The 18,045-nt window shown below is 47.4% G+C and overlaps 6 protein-coding genes across 6 annotated transcripts; 2 read left to right on the top strand and 4 right to left on the bottom strand.

Moving 5' to 3' along the window:
* Positions 1 to 902: 902 nt before the first annotated feature.
* Positions 903 to 2,820, bottom strand: GGI43DRAFT_415858 (flavin monoamine oxidase family protein). Its single transcript, XM_083207199.1, has 2 exons — positions 2,206 to 2,820; positions 903 to 2,135 (listed from the first exon to the last, which is right to left on the bottom strand). The coding sequence occupies exons 1-2, from the start codon at positions 2,560 to 2,562 to the stop codon at positions 1,086 to 1,088; spliced, it is 1,407 nt and encodes a 468-aa protein (XP_083056513.1). The 5' UTR covers positions 2,563 to 2,820; the 3' UTR covers positions 903 to 1,085.
* A 571-nt stretch (positions 2,821 to 3,391) lies between these two features.
* Positions 3,392 to 5,794, top strand: GGI43DRAFT_219831 (2EXR domain-containing protein). The gene is made up of 2 exons (XM_083200334.1): positions 3,392 to 3,416; positions 3,483 to 5,794. The coding sequence occupies exon 2, from the start codon at positions 3,739 to 3,741 to the stop codon at positions 5,611 to 5,613; it is 1,875 nt and encodes a 624-aa protein (XP_083056512.1). The 5' UTR covers positions 3,392 to 3,416; positions 3,483 to 3,738; the 3' UTR covers positions 5,614 to 5,794.
* On the bottom strand, positions 5,707 to 6,910 carry GGI43DRAFT_219822 (uncharacterized protein). The gene is made up of 2 exons (XM_083200333.1): positions 6,620 to 6,910; positions 5,707 to 6,560 (listed from the first exon to the last, which is right to left on the bottom strand). Exon 2 carries the CDS (start codon positions 6,556 to 6,558, stop codon positions 5,800 to 5,802), a length of 759 nt encoding a protein of 252 aa, XP_083056511.1. The 5' UTR covers positions 6,559 to 6,560; positions 6,620 to 6,910; the 3' UTR covers positions 5,707 to 5,799.
* Positions 6,911 to 12,723: 5,813 nt separating this feature from the next.
* GGI43DRAFT_219699 (uncharacterized protein) lies at positions 12,724 to 15,211 on the bottom strand. Its single transcript, XM_083200332.1, has 5 exons — positions 15,152 to 15,211; positions 14,151 to 14,921; positions 13,438 to 14,080; positions 13,182 to 13,377; positions 12,724 to 13,117 (listed from the first exon to the last, which is right to left on the bottom strand). The coding sequence occupies exons 2-5, from the start codon at positions 14,736 to 14,738 to the stop codon at positions 12,862 to 12,864; spliced, it is 1,683 nt and encodes a 560-aa protein (XP_083056510.1). The 5' UTR covers positions 14,739 to 14,921; positions 15,152 to 15,211; the 3' UTR covers positions 12,724 to 12,861.
* Positions 15,212 to 15,630: 419 nt separating this feature from the next.
* GGI43DRAFT_219541 (uncharacterized protein) lies at positions 15,631 to 16,847 on the top strand. The gene has a single exon (XM_083200331.1). The coding sequence runs from the start codon at positions 15,996 to 15,998 to the stop codon at positions 16,671 to 16,673; it is 678 nt and encodes a 225-aa protein (XP_083056509.1). The 5' UTR covers positions 15,631 to 15,995; the 3' UTR covers positions 16,674 to 16,847.
* GGI43DRAFT_219516 (acyl-CoA N-acyltransferase) lies at positions 16,751 to 17,718 on the bottom strand. Its single transcript, XM_083200329.1, has one exon. It carries the CDS (start codon positions 17,556 to 17,558, stop codon positions 17,022 to 17,024), a length of 537 nt encoding a protein of 178 aa, XP_083056508.1. The 5' UTR covers positions 17,559 to 17,718; the 3' UTR covers positions 16,751 to 17,021.
* Positions 17,719 to 18,045: the final 327 nt, after the last annotated feature.

Genomic DNA, 18,045 nt, shown 5'->3' with positions numbered 1-18,045 from the left:
TTAGTTTTATCAAAACCAAAAGTTTTATATCCATATTCACTATCGATAAAGCTATGCATTACATTCTGTTAATGAGCTCATCTCTCATGCTCTTGAAGAAAGCTACTTGCATCTTAATCCGCTTGAGGTAGTTAACAAGAGCAGATGTCGAGATATTGAACATTCTTGTATCTATCACCAATATTCCCCTTATCACACGCAAATAAGCCAATATAGCTTCAAAATAGTAATAGCGAATAATTGAAATCGGATACCATATATGTGATTGGTTAAAAGAGAATATGTCATTATCAAGTTTGCCTATCCAATTTGGCCAATCTTCCCAAGCTAGTTGGATCCATTGTTAATGGATAAATATATTAGTCAAATCATTGCCATGTCGTAACACATCCAAGTTCGTACCGTTCTATCAGATGTTCCATGCAGTCGTAAGCAAGTGTTCTGCCTCTCCACCGCGTGTCAGTGTAGCGATAAGCCCATCCAACAGGCTTAATCACACTCCACGTACATGTTTCTAGAGCCCAGCAACACTCGCTTATCATGTTTAGCTCGAAACATTGGAGTTGCTTACCCGTTTCCTTGTTAGTTGAGGTCTATAAATAGAATCCTCAGACATTAAGCTCAGATAGAACCTCGGCGCACTAGGCTGCCGCTAGCTACAGTATGGCAGCATCACCTTTGTTCGATTGCACCTCCAAACGGCAAGATCTAAGCTTGCTCCACGTCTCGGCACAACTCCAATTCTGTGGATACCCAAACAAATTTAGCAAAGACATTCAATGCTAGATCTCTTCCATAAACGCTCACTCCACTTTGGAGTTGTCAGCAGTTTATTATATTAAACCGGCGGGGCGTTTATAAGCTACACCAGCACTTTGTGAACACAAAGTTGGGGACACCTCTTCGAAAGCCATCAAGCTTGTTTAAATCATTCATGCATTCTGCTCTATTAAGATGAATTATTTCTCAATGGCTAATATTTCGATTATATTTTTCCTTTGCGATTTGTACGCATCCTGTCCCTTTGCCGAGAATTATTCTACCATCGCATAATCGATGCATCCTCGTTCCGTCTTCCCTGTAACTTAACTTGTAGACAGGACATTAAAAACTTCTTTTGCTGCTCTGCTACCTGAAACCAAAGCTCCCTCCATATATCCTTTCCAAACAGTACTGGTCTCTGTCCCAGCAAAATGGATATATCCCTCTGGCCGCCACTGATCTTGGCTTAGGCTCCTCAAACAATAAGCGGGAACCACAGGACAAGGAGCTCCCTGAGAAAATTCTTCTTCATTCCAAATCTGCTCTCGAGTCTCTACGGGGCGCGGAATTTTCACCCCATAAATGCGGTCTACATGACCAATCACCTCTGCTAGGCGATCGTGCTCTTCTTTCTTCGCCCATTCTCTACCTCTTTCGCCTACTATGAAGCAGATCAAAGCAAACAGCCCATCTTGGTCATTTGAAGCATCTCTCGTCAACGACACGGGTCCATTGAATCCCTGTGCCAAGCCACAAAGACCGAACCTGCGCCACCAAGGTTCCGAGTAGATGAGAAATACTTTGGCATAAAATCCAAGAGTGCTATGAGTGCTGAGCCAGATTTTGTCTGCCGACAGTGATGGTGAGAAGGTAATATTGCTCAATAAAACGCTTGGAACAGTGGATATTACGCGTTCGGAATGAAATTTCTTGCCGTCTCTTGTTGTAACTTGACATCCGCTGCTCAAATCCTGCTCAACTCGTTCGACAACTGCAGAGTATACAACGGTGTTTGGTTCGAGACCATCCCTGAGCCCGTGAGACAGTGACTGTGATCCATTTCTGAAACGCAAATGCTGGCCACCGCCCTTGTCGTCGGATCGCATCTGGAGAAGTCCCCCTCCAGCTTGGCAGTAGTGTAAGAAGAATATTGCGCTGATTTGGGTCGACTCAACACCCAACATGGCCGTTGTCCAGATGTTGACTAATCGACGCACAGTATCGGTGGCGCCCATGCAGATTATGAGCTCGTCCATGCTCATGTGGCCATACTCGGCCAGGACTTGGTCAAAGTCGGCGATGGTGACTGTGTGGCATAGAGCTTCTACGCGATTTCTGACCTCGACGAATGTTGCTTTGTCTTCCCTAGGTAGCTGTTTGTTGCCCAAGAAATTAGCTTCGATGCAATGATTTATGACACGCAAATACATGGAGTCAGCTTACCGGCGGATCGCTGCCGTAACGAAACCTTCCGTAGTCTTCAATAATACAGTCGCCTATAATATTTTGCCTAATCATTTGCAGCCCGAGTTTTTCAGCGAGCGCGGTGACCTTGGGCTGGTTCTCATTGTTCGTCCAAGCACCTCCAAGGTCGACATATCCTTTACCAGCACCCAAGGGGACCGACCACAGCTTCCCTCCAACTCTATCACGAGCTTCGAGAATCAGACAGGAGATGCCTGATTCTTGGAGGTCATGAGCAGCTTGTAGGCCACTCAGTCCTCCGCCGATGATGATGACTTGGGTAGTGGTCTCCTGGTCATGGCCATCAGACAGTCCATCTGGCTGGCTGGAGGCCATTGTATTATTGGCTAACCAGACGTTGTGAGAGGCCGACAGAATTCTCGTGTTTGGCTGCTTCAACACCTTTTACTAAATTTCTTTCTCTGTTTCCTCTTTTATTTTACTTGTTGCCAGCTGATTAGTCGCTTCATGGCTTGATAGCTGATGAACGAGGATGTCGGGCCGAAGTTGGGCAAAGAATATGTCTATTTGAGGGGTTAGCGCGGACGAGCTGGATCTTTTACCAGTGAAGCATTTTAGTGGATTCGGTAAGGACCTTAGACATGTAGGCAGCAACGCGAATCTTGCGGCTCTTTTTGCTGGAGCTTCCCATCTGCAGCTGTATAAAAACGTAGAATTAATTGAATAGTAATAGTAAACGGGGAACAGCCGCCTATGTTGGTAATTTATGTTTATTATTTACGCATTGCTAATCTTTAATAAGAATTTTCTTTTTATATATTCCTTAAAAATGGAGCTGCTTGCTTTTACTGCGCACTCTTACGGGCACACCTGCTGTGGTAATGGGAGGACTCGTAATACAATGAAGCAGGTTGTTGTGTAATTGAGTAAAAAGCCGGAGTAAAAAGCCACAGACAGACCGGGACCGTTGTCGTCTCTTGAATTGAAAGACTCTGCATGTGAAAATTGAATCAAAAATCGAAACACTTGAGATAATCCAAACAAGTTCAAAAATCTCCAATCATACTCGGAGCCTGCTAACCCACCTTCTACAGCTCAATGGAGCAGTTGGTTGTGTCATAAGACAAGGAAATGTGATGTGTTAATAGCGGTGGACAAATGCCACGACAGGCCGCAAATTATAAACGCGCATTGGCTACAATCTTTGAAATAACGCTGATCTCTCCCGAGTAAGAAATACTATCAGCACTAAAACCATTCATGTGTTGATCGATGCTAATTGAGTCCTGATGCAGCCTGAAGTAGGTCGTGGTTTATGTAGTGCGCCCTTATCTTATCAGCTCACCGCTGCATCTCTATTTTTTGTTAGCGCCCAGCTAACTTCAGCCTTGCTCTGCTGTGACATCGTGCTTTAGTTCACGCATTCGCTGTTTGGCAGGTCCCGCTGCCTCCCTTTCTCAATCTTTTCCGGGTGCTGGCACTCTTTTTGAACCTTCAACTTTCTCTGTGATTTTATCGCGAGGCTCAATTCGGCCGTGCTACTCTCCCGCAATGCCTCAGCCGTCAGAGCTGCTCCTTCGATACGCAGAATGCACCGACGACGACAGTTACGACTCGGCCGTCGAAGACGAATTCTACAATGGCGAAGATCCTTGGGACGAGAATCCCTACAAGGGACGCGTCTTCCACAAGTTCACAGCGCTGCCACCTGAACTCCGAATCAAGATTTGGAAGTTTGGACTAGCTGGCCTGACCCAGCCTCAGCTTCTTGAATTCAGCCTCCAGAGCTCTGTTAGAAAAGATGGCAACGACATGGTGCCAGACGAGACGGGCATGCCACATCCTCGTCGTTATCGCGATTGGACCATCAATGGCTCCCCCAGCCTTGTGCGTGCCACCGAGCTCAATCGCAATGTCATGGCCGTCAATCGAGAAGCCCGAGACGTTGCCCTCAAACTGCTTCCACACACTCTCAAGATCAAAACACCAGGTGGCAACGGAATAGTGAATTTCGACCGTAATCGAGACATTATCCAGCTGAGAGGATACAATTACGAGGTCATGCATCCGTTTCCCGTTGAGGAAAGATTTCAAGACTTTGTCTACAATTTCGACGGCTTTGCAGACAACGTGGTACAGCTTGCGATTCGCCACAACGACTTTTTCGACGAAGACGAAGATACCAGCGTCTACTTTAACCTTGCTCTCGAACAGTTCCGAAACCTCAAGCGACTATTTCTTCTCTCGACGCACGATAAATTCGCGGCCGGCGACATTTTGTGGTGTGGCTCGGACTATATCTACGTGCGCACCAGCATGATTACAGATGGTCGAAATGAGCCATTGTGGACAAAATGGTGCTGGCCCAACGTCGTCGAGTATGACGACTTTACAAGAAACCAAGTTTCCCGCCCCCTCACGAACCTTTTACCAAGTGAAGCTCTGCCACTACTAAGAACCCGTGGCATTGAGCTGTTTCCGATGGTCGTGTTTGAGGATAAATATGGGTTAGAAGTCCTAAAGAAGCTGAAAGCGAAGTGGGAACGCACCTATGCAGAAGGCAACTTGTTATCCCAATCAGAATCCTCCTCCTCCTCCTCCGAAGAGGAATCGGAGCCTGACGAGTACGAAAGCGAAGGAATTGATGATTCCGAGATTGTGGAGAGCGATGATGGGGATGATGAAGATAGGAGTATTTCTGGAGACGATATATATGGCGAACAGGATGACTCTGATGACTCTGATAATACTGATATCAGTGGTGCCGGCGTAGGCGAAATTGTGCCAGTGTTTTCCGACCCCGAGCCAGAGCCAGAAGTAGCTGGCGGTGCGAAAAACTCAAGGAAGCGACGCATCGTAACTGACTCTGATGATGAGGACGACGAAATATCCGAGAGGTCAGGGAGGAAGCATGCTCGTATCGGCAGCTTCCCCGCACCAGATGAAGGCTCAGAGGATGAAGCTATCAGCAGACCCAGTGGTGCTGGGAGAAGCCGAAAGCGCGCAGCTGTTATTGACAGCGATGATAGCGATGACGACGAGGAAGATGGAGGCGGCGCCTTCAGTAGCAAGCCTGACAAGCATGAATCGAGCAAGAAAGATGAAGCAAAGGATGGAAGAGGAAAGAAGAAAAGAAAGGCTGACAAGCGAATGGAAACGGATGAGGACGATGATGAAGACGACGAAGATGATGAGGACGAGGAAATTATGGATGTGAGGCGGCTGAGTCTGGCTTCCAGGCTTCAACAAGTGCGACAAAGCCATCCATCCTCAGATGAAGAATCCAATGGTGAAGAGGACAGTGACCACATTAATGATGAGGATGAGGATGAGGATGATGAGGATGAGGACAAAGCTGAGGAAATGTATGGTGGCGGTCTTATTGACGGTTATGCAGATGAATCGGACGATTCGGGGGATTACTAACACTAACGGCTCTAATGAGGAAACGGCTTTTCAATAGTTGGACGATTTTATTATTTATCTGGGATATTAAATACGGGGACACATGTACACATTTAGACTTGAATACCACGGCTCGTGTAGCAGCCTGCTTTTTTGTAGCGGATACTCTACAATCAATTTCACCTGATGTAGGTTTATTATATACAATTATAATGCTTGTCCCGAGGCCAAGAGACTCACGAATTCTCTAATCTTTCTCTCTCTTGTTTCTGCCCTCTTGACTGTCGCAATACTCCAAAGAAATGGATACCTGTCTGACCGACTCAGTCCGTCAAACACACTCTTTGCAATCTCATTCTCTTTCAGCGCATTCGCAAAGTCTTCAGGGACCTCCATGGTCGCTGGTCCAGCGTAAGCCTTATCCCATCGTCCATCCTCCTTTGCGGCATCCACCTCTGCGATTCCCGCGGGCTTCATCCTCCCTTCTGCCGTCAGCATCTCGACACGCTGGACGTTGCGCTGAGACCAGAGGCTCCGGCGTCGGCGAGGCGTGAAGCGCTGCAAATAGAAGTTTTCATCAAGGGCCTTGCGCTGGCCGTCGATCCAGCCGTGGCACAGGGAGATGTCGACAGCTTCCAGATAGCCAACGGAGGGGACTTGGGCAATGATGACCTTTTTGCTGAAGCGCAGCCAGATTCCAGACGGAGTCGACGTCCCAGATTGAAGTAGCCAGTCGTCAAAATGAGAGGCTGATGGGAAACTGAGGGTCTGGGCTTCTAATGATGCTGAGATGGGCTTTGAAGCTGCTTTTGATCGTGCTCTTGATTTGGGCTGTGATGATTTCGTGGCTTTGGGTATGGGCTTAGACTTGACTGGCAGGCTTGTGGACGAAACACTCGGTATGGCTGGAAGAGATGCTGCCTCGGCCGCAGCTTTAGCTGCTCTTGTCACTCTACCAGTGGACATGTCTATTTGATCGATTAGTTAGCGAGAATGGCCATTATGTTTTCTGACTGGGAGAATAAACATAGTGGATTACGTCCTCGTCTAAATCACCGTGAATATATCGGCGACTTACCGATGTAAGAATGCACGGCGCAGCTGGTGTATATCGCTTGAACCGATTTCACTACTTATAATGCCAAGTCAATGGAACACGTATACACATAAGAGAGGGATAAGCAGAATCAAAGTCAAAAACCAAGCCAATGAATTGCAATATGTTGAACTCTATACGATTCAGAATCATGAAGTGATTTGAAATCGACAGCGTTAGTAGGGTGCTAAGAGGCGCTACACTACGAGGCCAAGCGCTATAACTCTGAGCAACGGCACTGAATTAAGCACGCAACAGGCCATAAACAGCTGCCGCACACACGTAAGATGGAATAGAATGTTTCCTACCAATTCATTATTACTTCTTATGAGTTTACGGTGCCATCATTCTACACTGTCGCACCTTGAAATCTCAAAATCTAGTTACAAAGATTGCAAAATTCTAGCGCTGCAGCGATCTCTATCCTCCTGCTGGATGGCAACTCCTTCTATTATCACATCGATAATTACATAATACACTCAGCAAATGAATTCAATTGTACTTCCTTGTCAACACTTGCGTAGCGGTAGAGGCAGTAGAGGCAGTAATAAGAATTTGGTTCACAGGAGGACAGCCATTTAATCGTCCCATTGTAGTGTCCTGCTACACATAAAAGGCCGGACAAGTACTGGCGGTATCAATATCGATTAGAAATTAAATGACCAATATCAGAGACGTGCAAATGCAATGTCATTTGAGTGCATCGTCATCTTCCAACCGTCTGCTGCATGCTCTCTCTACAAGTGCTGGCGCCTTCAGGCCCTTTCAAGTAGTAATAATGGCCAAAGCAGCACTCGAGGCTGGCCGTCTCTCACCCGCCAACGGCATCCGTTACGTTAAAAAGTGGTATTAGAGACTTGGCCGCTGGCAGCTTCAATATTATTACAATTCACCCACTGCTTGTTACTTCCAGCACGCGCTAGATGCCGCTACAAACCAATATAGAAACATTATCGAATAGCAATGCTTACTTCTGCCAACATCAACCATCATTGATACCTTGGAGTGTGCATAAGTGGCTATGAATTCCCCAAGTACGCCATCTATTATTACAATGGCGCTGCAGAAGGCTAATTTACATATGTCATCGGCAAAGGATTAAAAGGCACAACTTCCAGCGAGCAGCTCCGGGTCTGAGATCGAGTATGAAAATCAGCCATGGCGATAAATGTAAAGCAATAGTACAGAATAGCACACAAGGCCCAAAGGGATCGAAGCCATCAAACTCTAATCTTTCAAAAATAGCTCTCATCATAGACTGAGCGATCAGCATGAGATTTCCTCCCGCCTTACGAGTGCTTCAACTTTGCCCCAAGTTTTTATCGAGCTAGAGCATAGGATAGCAAATTATTTCGCCAATTACTGAGCCTAGTTGGGAATCCTGATTGGGGCGAAGCCAATCTCAATGGCAGAGTCATGGTGTCGAGATATCAGTGGGTAGATATCGCGGAGCATAGCGGAAGAGTAGCAAAGATATCGCCACCACCATCGCCCGCCGCGATAATCACAAGACTTCGGAGTACTTGGACGGTTGCAAGATTCAAAAATCTCGCCATTCTCAAGATGCTCTTGCCTACTCCGCGACGTACCGCAAGCAGATGACACACCTAGACCATGATCAACAAGAAGAAATCATTTTATCTTGGCAACCTCCCTACGCAGCAGCACGCAATAGCAGAGCTACCTACATGTATTCCAGCAGCAAGGCTGGTTACTGTGTCCCCCCACATGGCATACCACATATTACTGGATCTCACAATATCTGGAAGCTTGCCATGTCCAAAAGATACATCACGATCGCAAAGAGGCACTTGACTGCCTCGCGATTGCGATGCGCCGAATGCAGGTGATGCAAATAAACCATGATCAACAACGTGAAATCATACTATCTCAGCAATTTCTATGCATTACACCACGGCACTGTCGCCATGTCTACTCAAAGAGTAGATCCAGATAGCGCGCCACCAGATATCAGAATTTCAGACATCACTAGACCCTGGGGCAATTGCACGCTTGTAAGATTTTCACAAGGCTCCCCCGATAGCCAAGATGTACTTGCCTGCCTCGATACCGTATGCAGGTCACGGAACTGGACTACCATTCCATCGGAGGGATTATCATAAAATGATGTTTTCTAAAATCAAGAAAAGCGAAACATCTCCACAAAGCTATAATATCACCGTTCTATTCAAAGATGGGGGATTTACGGCAGAGCATCACTCCATTAATCACATCGATGCAATTTCCGGGCTCAGCATGTGCCGTATAGGTGACACTAGACCACGATCAACAACGTGGAATCATAGAGATAATCGCAAAAGGGCCTTTCAAAAAAAAAAAAAAAAAAAAAAAAAATATTCGAGAAAAAGGCAGCACTATTTGCCGTCCTATTCGAAGCAAGAATTTTACGCCAGAGCATCGCTGCGTTAATCACGTCGATACATTTCCTACCTCGGAATGCACCACAAAAAGGCGATACAATTGAACCTCAACCAACAAAGCAAAATCATGGGCAATATAGAAGAGGTTTTACAAAGACGGTGATTTCAGCAAGAAGAACACTCGCTCTGGTGATGAAGAGGATTGGAAGAAGCGACGTACTCGCGAACAGAAGAGCGGGTTCCGAGGCGGATGTGGATGTCGTGGCCGTGGCCGTGGTGGTCAAGGTTAGCGAGATCGTAACGGTGGAGTTTAAATGACTGGAAGAAGCGAGGCAATCAACAAACGAAAAGCGGCTTCTGAGGCGGCGGTGAGAGCCAGGATTAGGGAACAAGCCCATGCCGATCGAAAGGATTCATTCATCCAAGCATATACAAATCTTCCAACCTTACAACACCGTCATTACTGCTCTTAAGAAGGGAGAATTCCTCGAGGTGTCTAGAGAGGCAAGGTGGTCGGTTAAACACCAGGTTCTATACAAGCCAGTCCATATCTCGAAGTTTCGGATAACACTCTCCTCAATATATCAGCGAAATAGAAAAGAATTTCGGGACGGCGACTATTGGAAACTTTTCCTCTCGATTCTTTGAACACTACTCTGACGAAGGAAAACCTCTTAAAGCCTCCCGCTGATGCTCTCGGGGCGCGACAACATCTGCAGCTTGGCATCTTTGTCCTCGCTCGTATGATTAGCAATGATCGAAGTAGACTTGAGAAGAAGGCTGATAACAAGAGGGCTGATTGTGATGAGACTGGTGCTAAAGATGACGACTTGCCGGCTCCAAAACGCCAAAAAAAAAAAAAAAACACCCCATACACCCGAGACGCAGAAGACAATATACAACAGGAAGATCTCACCGATGCAAAAGAAGCACGTCAGATACAAAATTACACCACCGAATCGTCCAGTGTTATTACACCTGACGTCAAGCCCTGATATATCATCACGCACGCTCTTTACAGGGGCAATTTACCTCCTAATATGTCAGCAAAATAGAAAAGAAATTCTGGACGGCGATTATTAGAAACCTTTCTTTTCGATTCTTTGAACACTACCCAAATGAAGGAACACCTTTCTTCTCGAGTCTTTGAGCGCCAAAAGAAATTCGGGACGGCGATTATCGGAAACCTTTCTTCTCGATTCTTTGAACACTACCCAAATGAAAGAAAACTTTTTGATGTCACTACTCATATTTACGGGGTCGCAACAAAGTCGGAAGTTTGACATTCTGATCCTGGCCATCATGATTGGCAATAACAGAAGTGGACCTGAGAAGAAGGTTGATAACAAGAGGGCTGATTGTGAGACTGGTGCTAAAGATGACGACTTGCCGGCTCCAAAACATCAAATCGAGACCTAAATCACCAATGCCAAGTTCGAGATTTTTTGAATTCAAATACATCCCATACACCCGAGACGCAGAAGACACTACATACACCAACCACTGCTCAGCAGAAGCCAAAAGCTACGACAGTGGGTCAAGGGGCAGACGATTCAGTGGTAGAATTTTGTATTTGGTGTGTTACTGGGCTTTTAACTTCCTTCTGCCATCACCTCAACACTCTGCCACATCAACGCCATGCCTACTCAAGCAGCAGATCCTGCGCGCCTCCGGATCTGAGTCTCAGATGTCACTGGACCTCAAGGTTATTGGACGTCTGAAGAGTTCTTAAAGAGCCCTTCAATCACCCACAAAGCGGCCAAAGGCGAATCGTTCAGTGTTCCAGGAGCGGTGATGCTCTAGCCCTACCTCAACTCAGCGGTAGGCGTGAAAACGTTAATAATCCCGCCAATGGAGATATGAGATAGAGCACTCCGACTCTGCCCTGCTTCGACAGCAGCCCAGAGAACGTTAAAAGCGCGATGCTCCAACTCTACTCCAACTTGGCGGCAGACCTGAAAACGCTAATAATCCTGCCAACGGAGAGACGAGGCACGCTATAATTCCCACCAATGGAGAGATGAGGCAGTGATGCCCCGGCTCTACTCAACTTGGCGATAGACCTGAAAATGCTAATAACCTTGTCAATGGATAGATGAGGTAGACGTAAAGGTTGGCATAACAGGCTGTCAGGTCATTGTAATGGGGCGGCTTGACATAGATCGCTAGGCTAATCGAATCTGATTGGTGTCGTAATTGATGAATATGGAAAGAACAAGGGAAACAGATCAGCAAAGTTGTGAGCCGTTCGCTACCCCCTGAATCGCCTTCTCTACAAGCACACCCTTTCTTCGAGACATCCGGCTTTTTTCTCCAAACTAGCATCGTGCATCTCTCTTTTCTCTCCGTACACAAGCCCTCTTTAAAGAGCCAATATGGCAAAATCGACTGATTCAAATGGCCAGAGACGGCCACAAAGGCCTATCGAAGCATCTCGCATTTCGTCAGCTCAGGTCGAAGCCCCACAGATGATATTTGGCGTTGCATTTAAACCGAAGCCAAGATTAGAATTATTGGGGCTACATGTCCAGGATCAAGCCATGCTGGACAGATGAAAGCTACCATCTATCCTGATCACGGAGGAAGTTGTATGGCTCTGCCTGGCGTGACAGATTAGAGAACAAAGCCTATGCCAATCAAAAAGATTCAATCGTTCAGGCGTATGCGCATCTTCCAGCCATACAGCGCCGTCGTTGCCTCTCTTGAGGAGAGTAAATTCCTAGCTGTGACGGTTGTGGCCATGGCGGTCGTGACAATGGATCAAGATGATTGGAAGAAGGGATAGGATCGGGGCCAGAAGAAAGAGCGGCTTCCGAGGCGGATGTGGGAGTCAAGGTAAGTCCATACCGATCGAAAAGATTCACTCACTCAAGCGTGTGCGCATCCTCCAGCCTTAGGCGCAACAACACAGAAGACCTTTTGCAAGGACTTTCTACATCAAGAAGCCGATGCTGGGCATTCTTCGAGATGTTGACAACACCACCACCCACCAATGCCACCATTTGCAAGCCATTTTCAATAGAGTGTGGTGCAGCTGCCTTGTGGTGGCCATCTTGGCAGCATCCCCTATTGGAGGTACAACATAACGTCGAACAGGCCACAGTCCGACACCTTCTACCCCAGCGTTAATTTCCCAACCATCAGTACTTTACTGCTCAACGACAGCCCTTCTTTACACCCACCACAGCTCCAGTCAGAAGAGACTGGTTATATCCTAGATCACAGTCACTACTAGCCAATTCTCAAGCCATCTTCGACTTAGTGTGGATCGGCCCGCCGTCCTTGCCTGAGAGACACCATGGCGAAAGCGAGAGGAGGAATTGGCCCAAGAAAAATAAAAGTAGCAGCAGATAGCTCTTTAATCCAAGAACAACAGCTGCAACATATGGATCCCTTGATCCAACAACAGCAGAAGCAGAGGCGGCAGAAGTTGAAGACGTCCGGCCAAGGAAACCATCTTCAATTTAGCGAGGAGCGGCTCGCCATCCCATCTTTGCAAAGGCCTGGGCCATCATGACGAAAGCGAAAGGAGGCTCTGAGCATCAGCGCTATAGGCGTTCAACCGGACTCTACAGCTGCCGCAAACATGCAAGGTGGGAGTGTTTGTCAATTCTTTACCACCACTCATGGGTTACAGTGCTATTCTTCCACGCTGTCGCATCTTGAAATCTCGAAATCTATTTACAAAACTTGCAAAATTCTAGCGCTACAGCAACGCTCTCGCTACACTGCCTGATAGCAACTCCTCCTATATACAACGGCCATAATACGCCAAGGAAACAAATTCAATCATCACTCTTTAAACATCTCCAGCAGCTTCTGAACCGGCCAGGCTCGCGCGTCTCGGTATTTTTCCACCACACCTCGAAGCGCCTGTCGTTCATATCGATCTGTAAAAAAGTCTCCGTATAACTGAATGCCAATGGCAGCATTCAACAGCGCCGGCGGTGAGGCCGGGTGACAAAGGGCAATACCACACAGCTCTAATAGCAGAAGCCGGACGTCGTTTTCCGCCTTTCTCCAATCGGCGCGAGATGACGTTGGTCTTCTAAAAGATTAAGTTAGGATCGAATCAAGACAGACAGGATACGCATTCTCAATCATCGACATACTTGAGAAGAGGGCTTTCGGCGATCAGCACCGATTTGGCCATGATGCTCTGCTGAATACTCGTGACTTCAAGATTTGATCCGTACCAGATGGTAGGAAATATCTCTCCTTTGGCTTTATCTGCGCCCTTCCTGAAGATGGGCTGGAAATTGGCGAGAATTTCGCGTTCAAGATACTGTTGCTGATCCATAAGCCTCGCTACACAATATTGCGTTAGTATCCACAGCTGCATACCTCCTATACATTCATGCAACTTACTCCATTCGCGCTCAGATCCGTCTTCCCAGCGCCATTTAGCACATTGAATCGTATGCATAACAGTTTTGTTGGCTTTTGACGCGCTATGCCACAGCTCTATCGAGGGAAATAGCTGTGGCGATTGTTTTCGAGTGAATGAGTGATAGATTTCCTGACGAAGGGCCATCCAGTACGCGGCCTGAATGAGACTTCTTCGACCAAACAACGTTTGTGATGCGGAGCTCCTCAATACAGAATTGATAATTGGGAGAAAATTCACCTTACTAGAATGTAAATGAACATCGCCGCCTTGATGGTTGCTTCCAGCATTCACCGGGGCATCATCCTCTTCTTCGTCGATTTCTTCCAGCTGACGAAGAATGACAGCGGTAGCAATGATACTATCCCGATAATCATCGTCATCAATTTCATGAAAGTGCCGGAGCGCAGGGATACATTTCAGCATATACTCGACAGCGTCATGTTCGCTAAGATTTGGAATAAGCTGCCCGTGATATAGGATCCCAGCGGGGGTTCTATACTGCGGAAGACGACTCAGATGGCGAGCAGCAACGGCAAATATTGCATTGAGAAGATGCGGGTGATGGTGGGCTCGCCGGGGAACAGCAAGTTGAAAATGGCGATCTTCGTCACACAAGTCGAACTAGCCGGGAGTTAATACATTGTCATGAACGAGACATCATATCCAACAGGGAGACGGGACAAAGGCTTACCCAATGGGCAATCTCTTCGATAAAATACCTAAAAAGGCAAGCTTCTCGAGTGTCTTCTAGGGGAAACCGGCGTTGAAGAGTCTCATCTTCTTGCGATGATATTACACTTGGCACGTAGCGTTCATATAAGGAAGCGTATGTGGCGGAGGCTTCATCAGTGGGGTATGCTGCAGCAGAGTGCGTCACGGAAGAATAATGATCTGCCTCCCCATATCCACGAGGTCGCACGTGGGGGCCATATTGAGGAGACGGCCGCTCGTCGTATGGATGTTCCTGAGCTCGAAAAGATGCAGCTTCAGGGGTCTGTTCCTCGGATTGGTTGCTCAGATGAGGCGAGTGAGTTGAAGGTGAACCAAGCGAAGGACCCGCGTTCGATGCAACATGATATGGGGGCTGGCTGACTGCGCCGGGAGAAGCCGCAATCCATCCCTCAGATGATCCATGCTGGTCAGGGCTCTCCTGGCTCGTTACCGCGGAGCCGCCTCCTTGGGAGTGGAAACGAACTGCGCTTACGATTAGTAGGCAATATGGAGGATGCCTACGCTCAACACCAGCTTGGAAAAGCAAGAAGATGGAAAGTCTAGGCATCAAAGGAAAGAGGAAGCCATCATGGAACAGCCTACGTACAGTGCTTCACTTCGCTATTAACCCACTTCTGCTCCTTGGAAAAGTTGACGACTGAGCCATGGCGGAAGACAGTCCTCTTAGCAGGACGACTGCATGGTAAGAGTTTCGCCTGGCACCGACGACACTTGGGGCGTTCCTCGTCACCTACGATGGATTGCCCGTTACGGCAAGCTGTTAGCAACGCCGTCAAGTTAAAGACTCATCCAGCCGCTATCACATATCCGCCATTCATAGGTCAATATACAGCTCAGCCTCCAATGCAGGAATACGCTTCCGTGTATATGTATAGATGGCAGATGGACCCTCTCAAGGGAACATGATATGACACGGCAACCAGTGTGGAGAAATGAGTGGATAAAATGATGAAATCTCACATTTGACGTGCTTTTCTGTGAACAATAGTCTAATTAATGTCTAGATTCTAGATCAATTAGGAGGGTCTGCCCACGGACCTTTGCACTGGAGGCACGGATGCTTCACTGCGGGCATGAAGTTCTAAGAAGCCTAGGCGGGTTCACAGCCAGATTTTCCGCTATTGGCTGTGGCTTGGTGGAAGAAGCCCGCAACGCCTGATGGAAGGAGCCCGCAACAGCTGATGAGAGGCCGCCGTGAGTCGACAAAGACGCGGCGAGCTTGAAGAGTGGGCGGATAGGCTGAGAGTGAGGGCGAAGCGAGAACCGGCGAAGACAGCCTGATTCGGCCACAGGTCGGGCTCGCAGAACGAGAGGCTTTCCCCATTTCTTTTAGTAAGCGTCGGCGATGGTTTCCTTGGAGGTGGGCGGAGAAAGCGCCTAAGCCTAAAGAGGGCGTTTGGGGAGAGAGTACAGCCAGACTTGTGGACAGTACGGAATGAATGCCTTGGAGTTGCATGTATTCATCTTCGTGATCCGCATAGGTGGGTGCGGCGTGTAAGTGCTGATGAAGTTGGTCTCAACCTCAACGCATACGATCTTCTATATCTTCAACGAAACAACAATTATTGTAATATGCATCGCTTGTTTTGTTGGGATTTTCACGTCCTTTATGGACCTTCTGGCCAGGCATCAGCCAAAGATGTTGAACTAGCCGTGCTCCGCGGAGCACCGTTAATCCTTCGCTAGCAGCCTATTAACCAACGCTCACGGTTTATATCCATCAAAGCAATCATATTGTATTCACTTTCAATCTCTCAAGGCGCAGATATTAGTTCAGACATTCAAGCAGCCACCTACCCTAATCATGAGTCATCAACCTCTGGATAAAGACACTGGCACCACAGATGCCTCTCAGCCTCGGCGTGTGCCCTACACTGGTTCATGCCATTGCGGGAACATTCGCTACGTTGTCTTCCTGACTCTCCCTCCTGCATCGCTTGTCGGTCTTACTAAACCGCCGCCATCACGAGGAGTTCAGCGCATTTACAGATGTAATTGTACAGTTTGTCACAAGTCGGGATTTCTGCATGTCCGTCCTGCGTCTGCATTCGACGACTTCTTCCTGCTGTCTCTGCAAGACCCGCTGAATAGCCTAGGCGATTATTTGTGTAATAAACAGACGTTGCACAATCTCTTTTGCAAGACATGCGCAGTACGATGTTTCACCATCCATGGCGAGGGAGAAGTTGTGGATATCAGCTTGCCGAGAGCAATTGCTTTACCCGGTACCACACCCAGTTCTGAAGATGAGTCTGTCTCTGTCAAGGCTTGGAGACTCAAGCCGGTAGAGTTGACTGAAGGCATTCCTCATCAGGGCTCATATCTCAGCGTCAATGGACATACAATTGATGCCGGACAGGAAGGTTTTGATCTGAGAGAGTGGGTGGAAAGCAAATCCATCGGATATCTCGATTGCTTCCACAAGCCCGATGAAAGGAAGCCGCCGCGTAGCGACAGGCCCCAGATAGGCGGCTCATACTAAAAACTAGCAAAGACAAAGTTGCTCTGTCTTAATTTAAGGTTATATTTTGATGGGGCTCGCATCTCGACTTGATGCGACACGAAGACTTCTCGTGGTATTGCAGGAACTGGATTCCTGCAGTGAGCTTGCTATTTTTGCGCGATATACCAAAGAACACGTTGTATCATGTATAGTATTAATCCGAAGTGGATTTTGCAACTCAAATGGTAATTACAAAGAATATCAAAAACTCCCTGCTCTGCTTAATCTTCTCCCAAACAAATCAGCACCTGCCGCTTTCTATCTCGCAATCTCAAATAAATGTCATCGCCTTCATAATCTCGTAATTCATCGGCCTTTAACCGCATCTCAAAGAGCCTTGACCAATACGGAAAAGTACAAATCGTCTCTTAGTGCCTTGCCGCTTACTAGACTGTCGTAGGGGAAAGGCTTCTTCTTTTCTGTCCTTGTATATCCTCGGCGGATGTAATATTGGATAAGCTCTTCGCGTGTCCAAATAACGCTCATCTCCATCTCAGACAAGCCCCAGGTCTGCTTAGCATATTCTTCTGCCTTGGCCAAAACAATACGTCCAATTCCTCCTGCTTGACGCAACGGGTTTACAGCAAACAGGCCAAAGTATCCAGTGGTTTCGTTTTGCTTAAGAATTTCGCAGCATGCAATCATTTCGCCAGTTGCATCGTGAGCAACCAAAACCGCCCCAAACGGCTCATTGACCTTGGCGAGAACTCCTTCGGCGTCAATTCGCTGATCGTCCACAAGGTCTGCTTCAGTGGTCCAGCCAGCGCGGCTAGACTCGCCTCGGTATGCTGAGCGCACCAGTGCCAGGACAGTTGGAACGTCCTCCGGTACCGCTTTGCGGATTGACAGTGTGATTGGCGCCATTGAAGAGATTTAAACGTGCAGATTGCCTAATTGGTGGATTTGCGTAGTCAAACGAAAGAGACTTTTTGCAGTAAAATTACAGTAGAGTATCAATGCGAATTGTAATTCTAGCGAAAGTTTGTTGTTGTCTATGCTATCAGAGAGAGCGCCGATGCCTATCTCTTATAATAGACTCATTGCAACTAGACAAAGCCATTGAATAGTGAGCAGGCGCTATACGCTTCGTACTATCGACGGACAATCTTCTAAACACTTCCATGTCCCCACATGCAGTCTGTAAGGCGGATGTCGCACTAAGGCGCAGGATTGACATTTTGACATGCCTAAAGCTGACTCGTGGAAAAGAAGACGCCACTCGAAGGACGTTCGTCCGAGTTCCCCAATTCCCCTGGAAGCCAATAGTCACCATGCGGCGCCACGAAAGAATTGCCTAATGGAATACGCCGATAATTCTTCGGGCCTAATACCAAACGGTTTTACGCCACAT

The sequence above is a fragment of the Trichoderma evansii genome (assembly GCF_050947405.1).
Source record: "Trichoderma evansii strain SZMC 28006 chromosome Unknown GGI43scaffold_26, whole genome shotgun sequence".
Taxonomy (NCBI): domain Eukaryota; kingdom Fungi; phylum Ascomycota; class Sordariomycetes; order Hypocreales; family Hypocreaceae; genus Trichoderma; species Trichoderma evansii.
The sequence above is the reverse complement of the archived record's forward strand: the minus strand, read 5'-3'. Positions and strand labels throughout refer to the sequence as shown.

What these genes read in the sequence shown, in the direction of transcription:
- GGI43DRAFT_415858 (XM_083207199.1), bottom strand. Translation starts at nt 2,562, where the DNA reads ATGGCCTCCAGCCAGCCAGATGGACTGTCTGATGGCCATGACCAGGAG. An exon ending in GTTACGGCAGCGATCCGCCG is followed by an intron (nt 2,136 to 2,205) that starts GTAAGCTGACTC and finishes GGCAACAAACAG; the next exon opens with CTACCTAGGGAAGACAAAGC.
- GGI43DRAFT_219831 (XM_083200334.1), top strand. Translation starts at nt 3,739, where the DNA reads ATGCCTCAGCCGTCAGAGCTGCTCCTTCGATACGCAGAATGCACCGAC.
- GGI43DRAFT_219822 (XM_083200333.1), bottom strand. Translation starts at nt 6,558, where the DNA reads ATGTCCACTGGTAGAGTGACAAGAGCAGCTAAAGCTGCGGCCGAGGCA.
- GGI43DRAFT_219699 (XM_083200332.1), bottom strand. Translation starts at nt 14,738, where the DNA reads ATGCCTAGACTTTCCATCTTCTTGCTTTTCCAAGCTGGTGTTGAGCGT. An exon ending in TCGAAGAGATTGCCCATTGG is followed by an intron (nt 14,081 to 14,150) that starts GTAAGCCTTTGT and finishes ACTCCCGGCTAG; the next exon opens with TTCGACTTGTGTGACGAAGA. An exon ending in GCCGAAAGCCCTCTTCTCAA is followed by an intron (nt 13,118 to 13,181) that starts GTATGTCGATGA and finishes TTAATCTTTTAG; the next exon opens with AAGACCAACGTCATCTCGCG.
- GGI43DRAFT_219541 (XM_083200331.1), top strand. Translation starts at nt 15,996, where the DNA reads ATGAGTCATCAACCTCTGGATAAAGACACTGGCACCACAGATGCCTCT.
- GGI43DRAFT_219516 (XM_083200329.1), bottom strand. Translation starts at nt 17,558, where the DNA reads ATGGCGCCAATCACACTGTCAATCCGCAAAGCGGTACCGGAGGACGTT.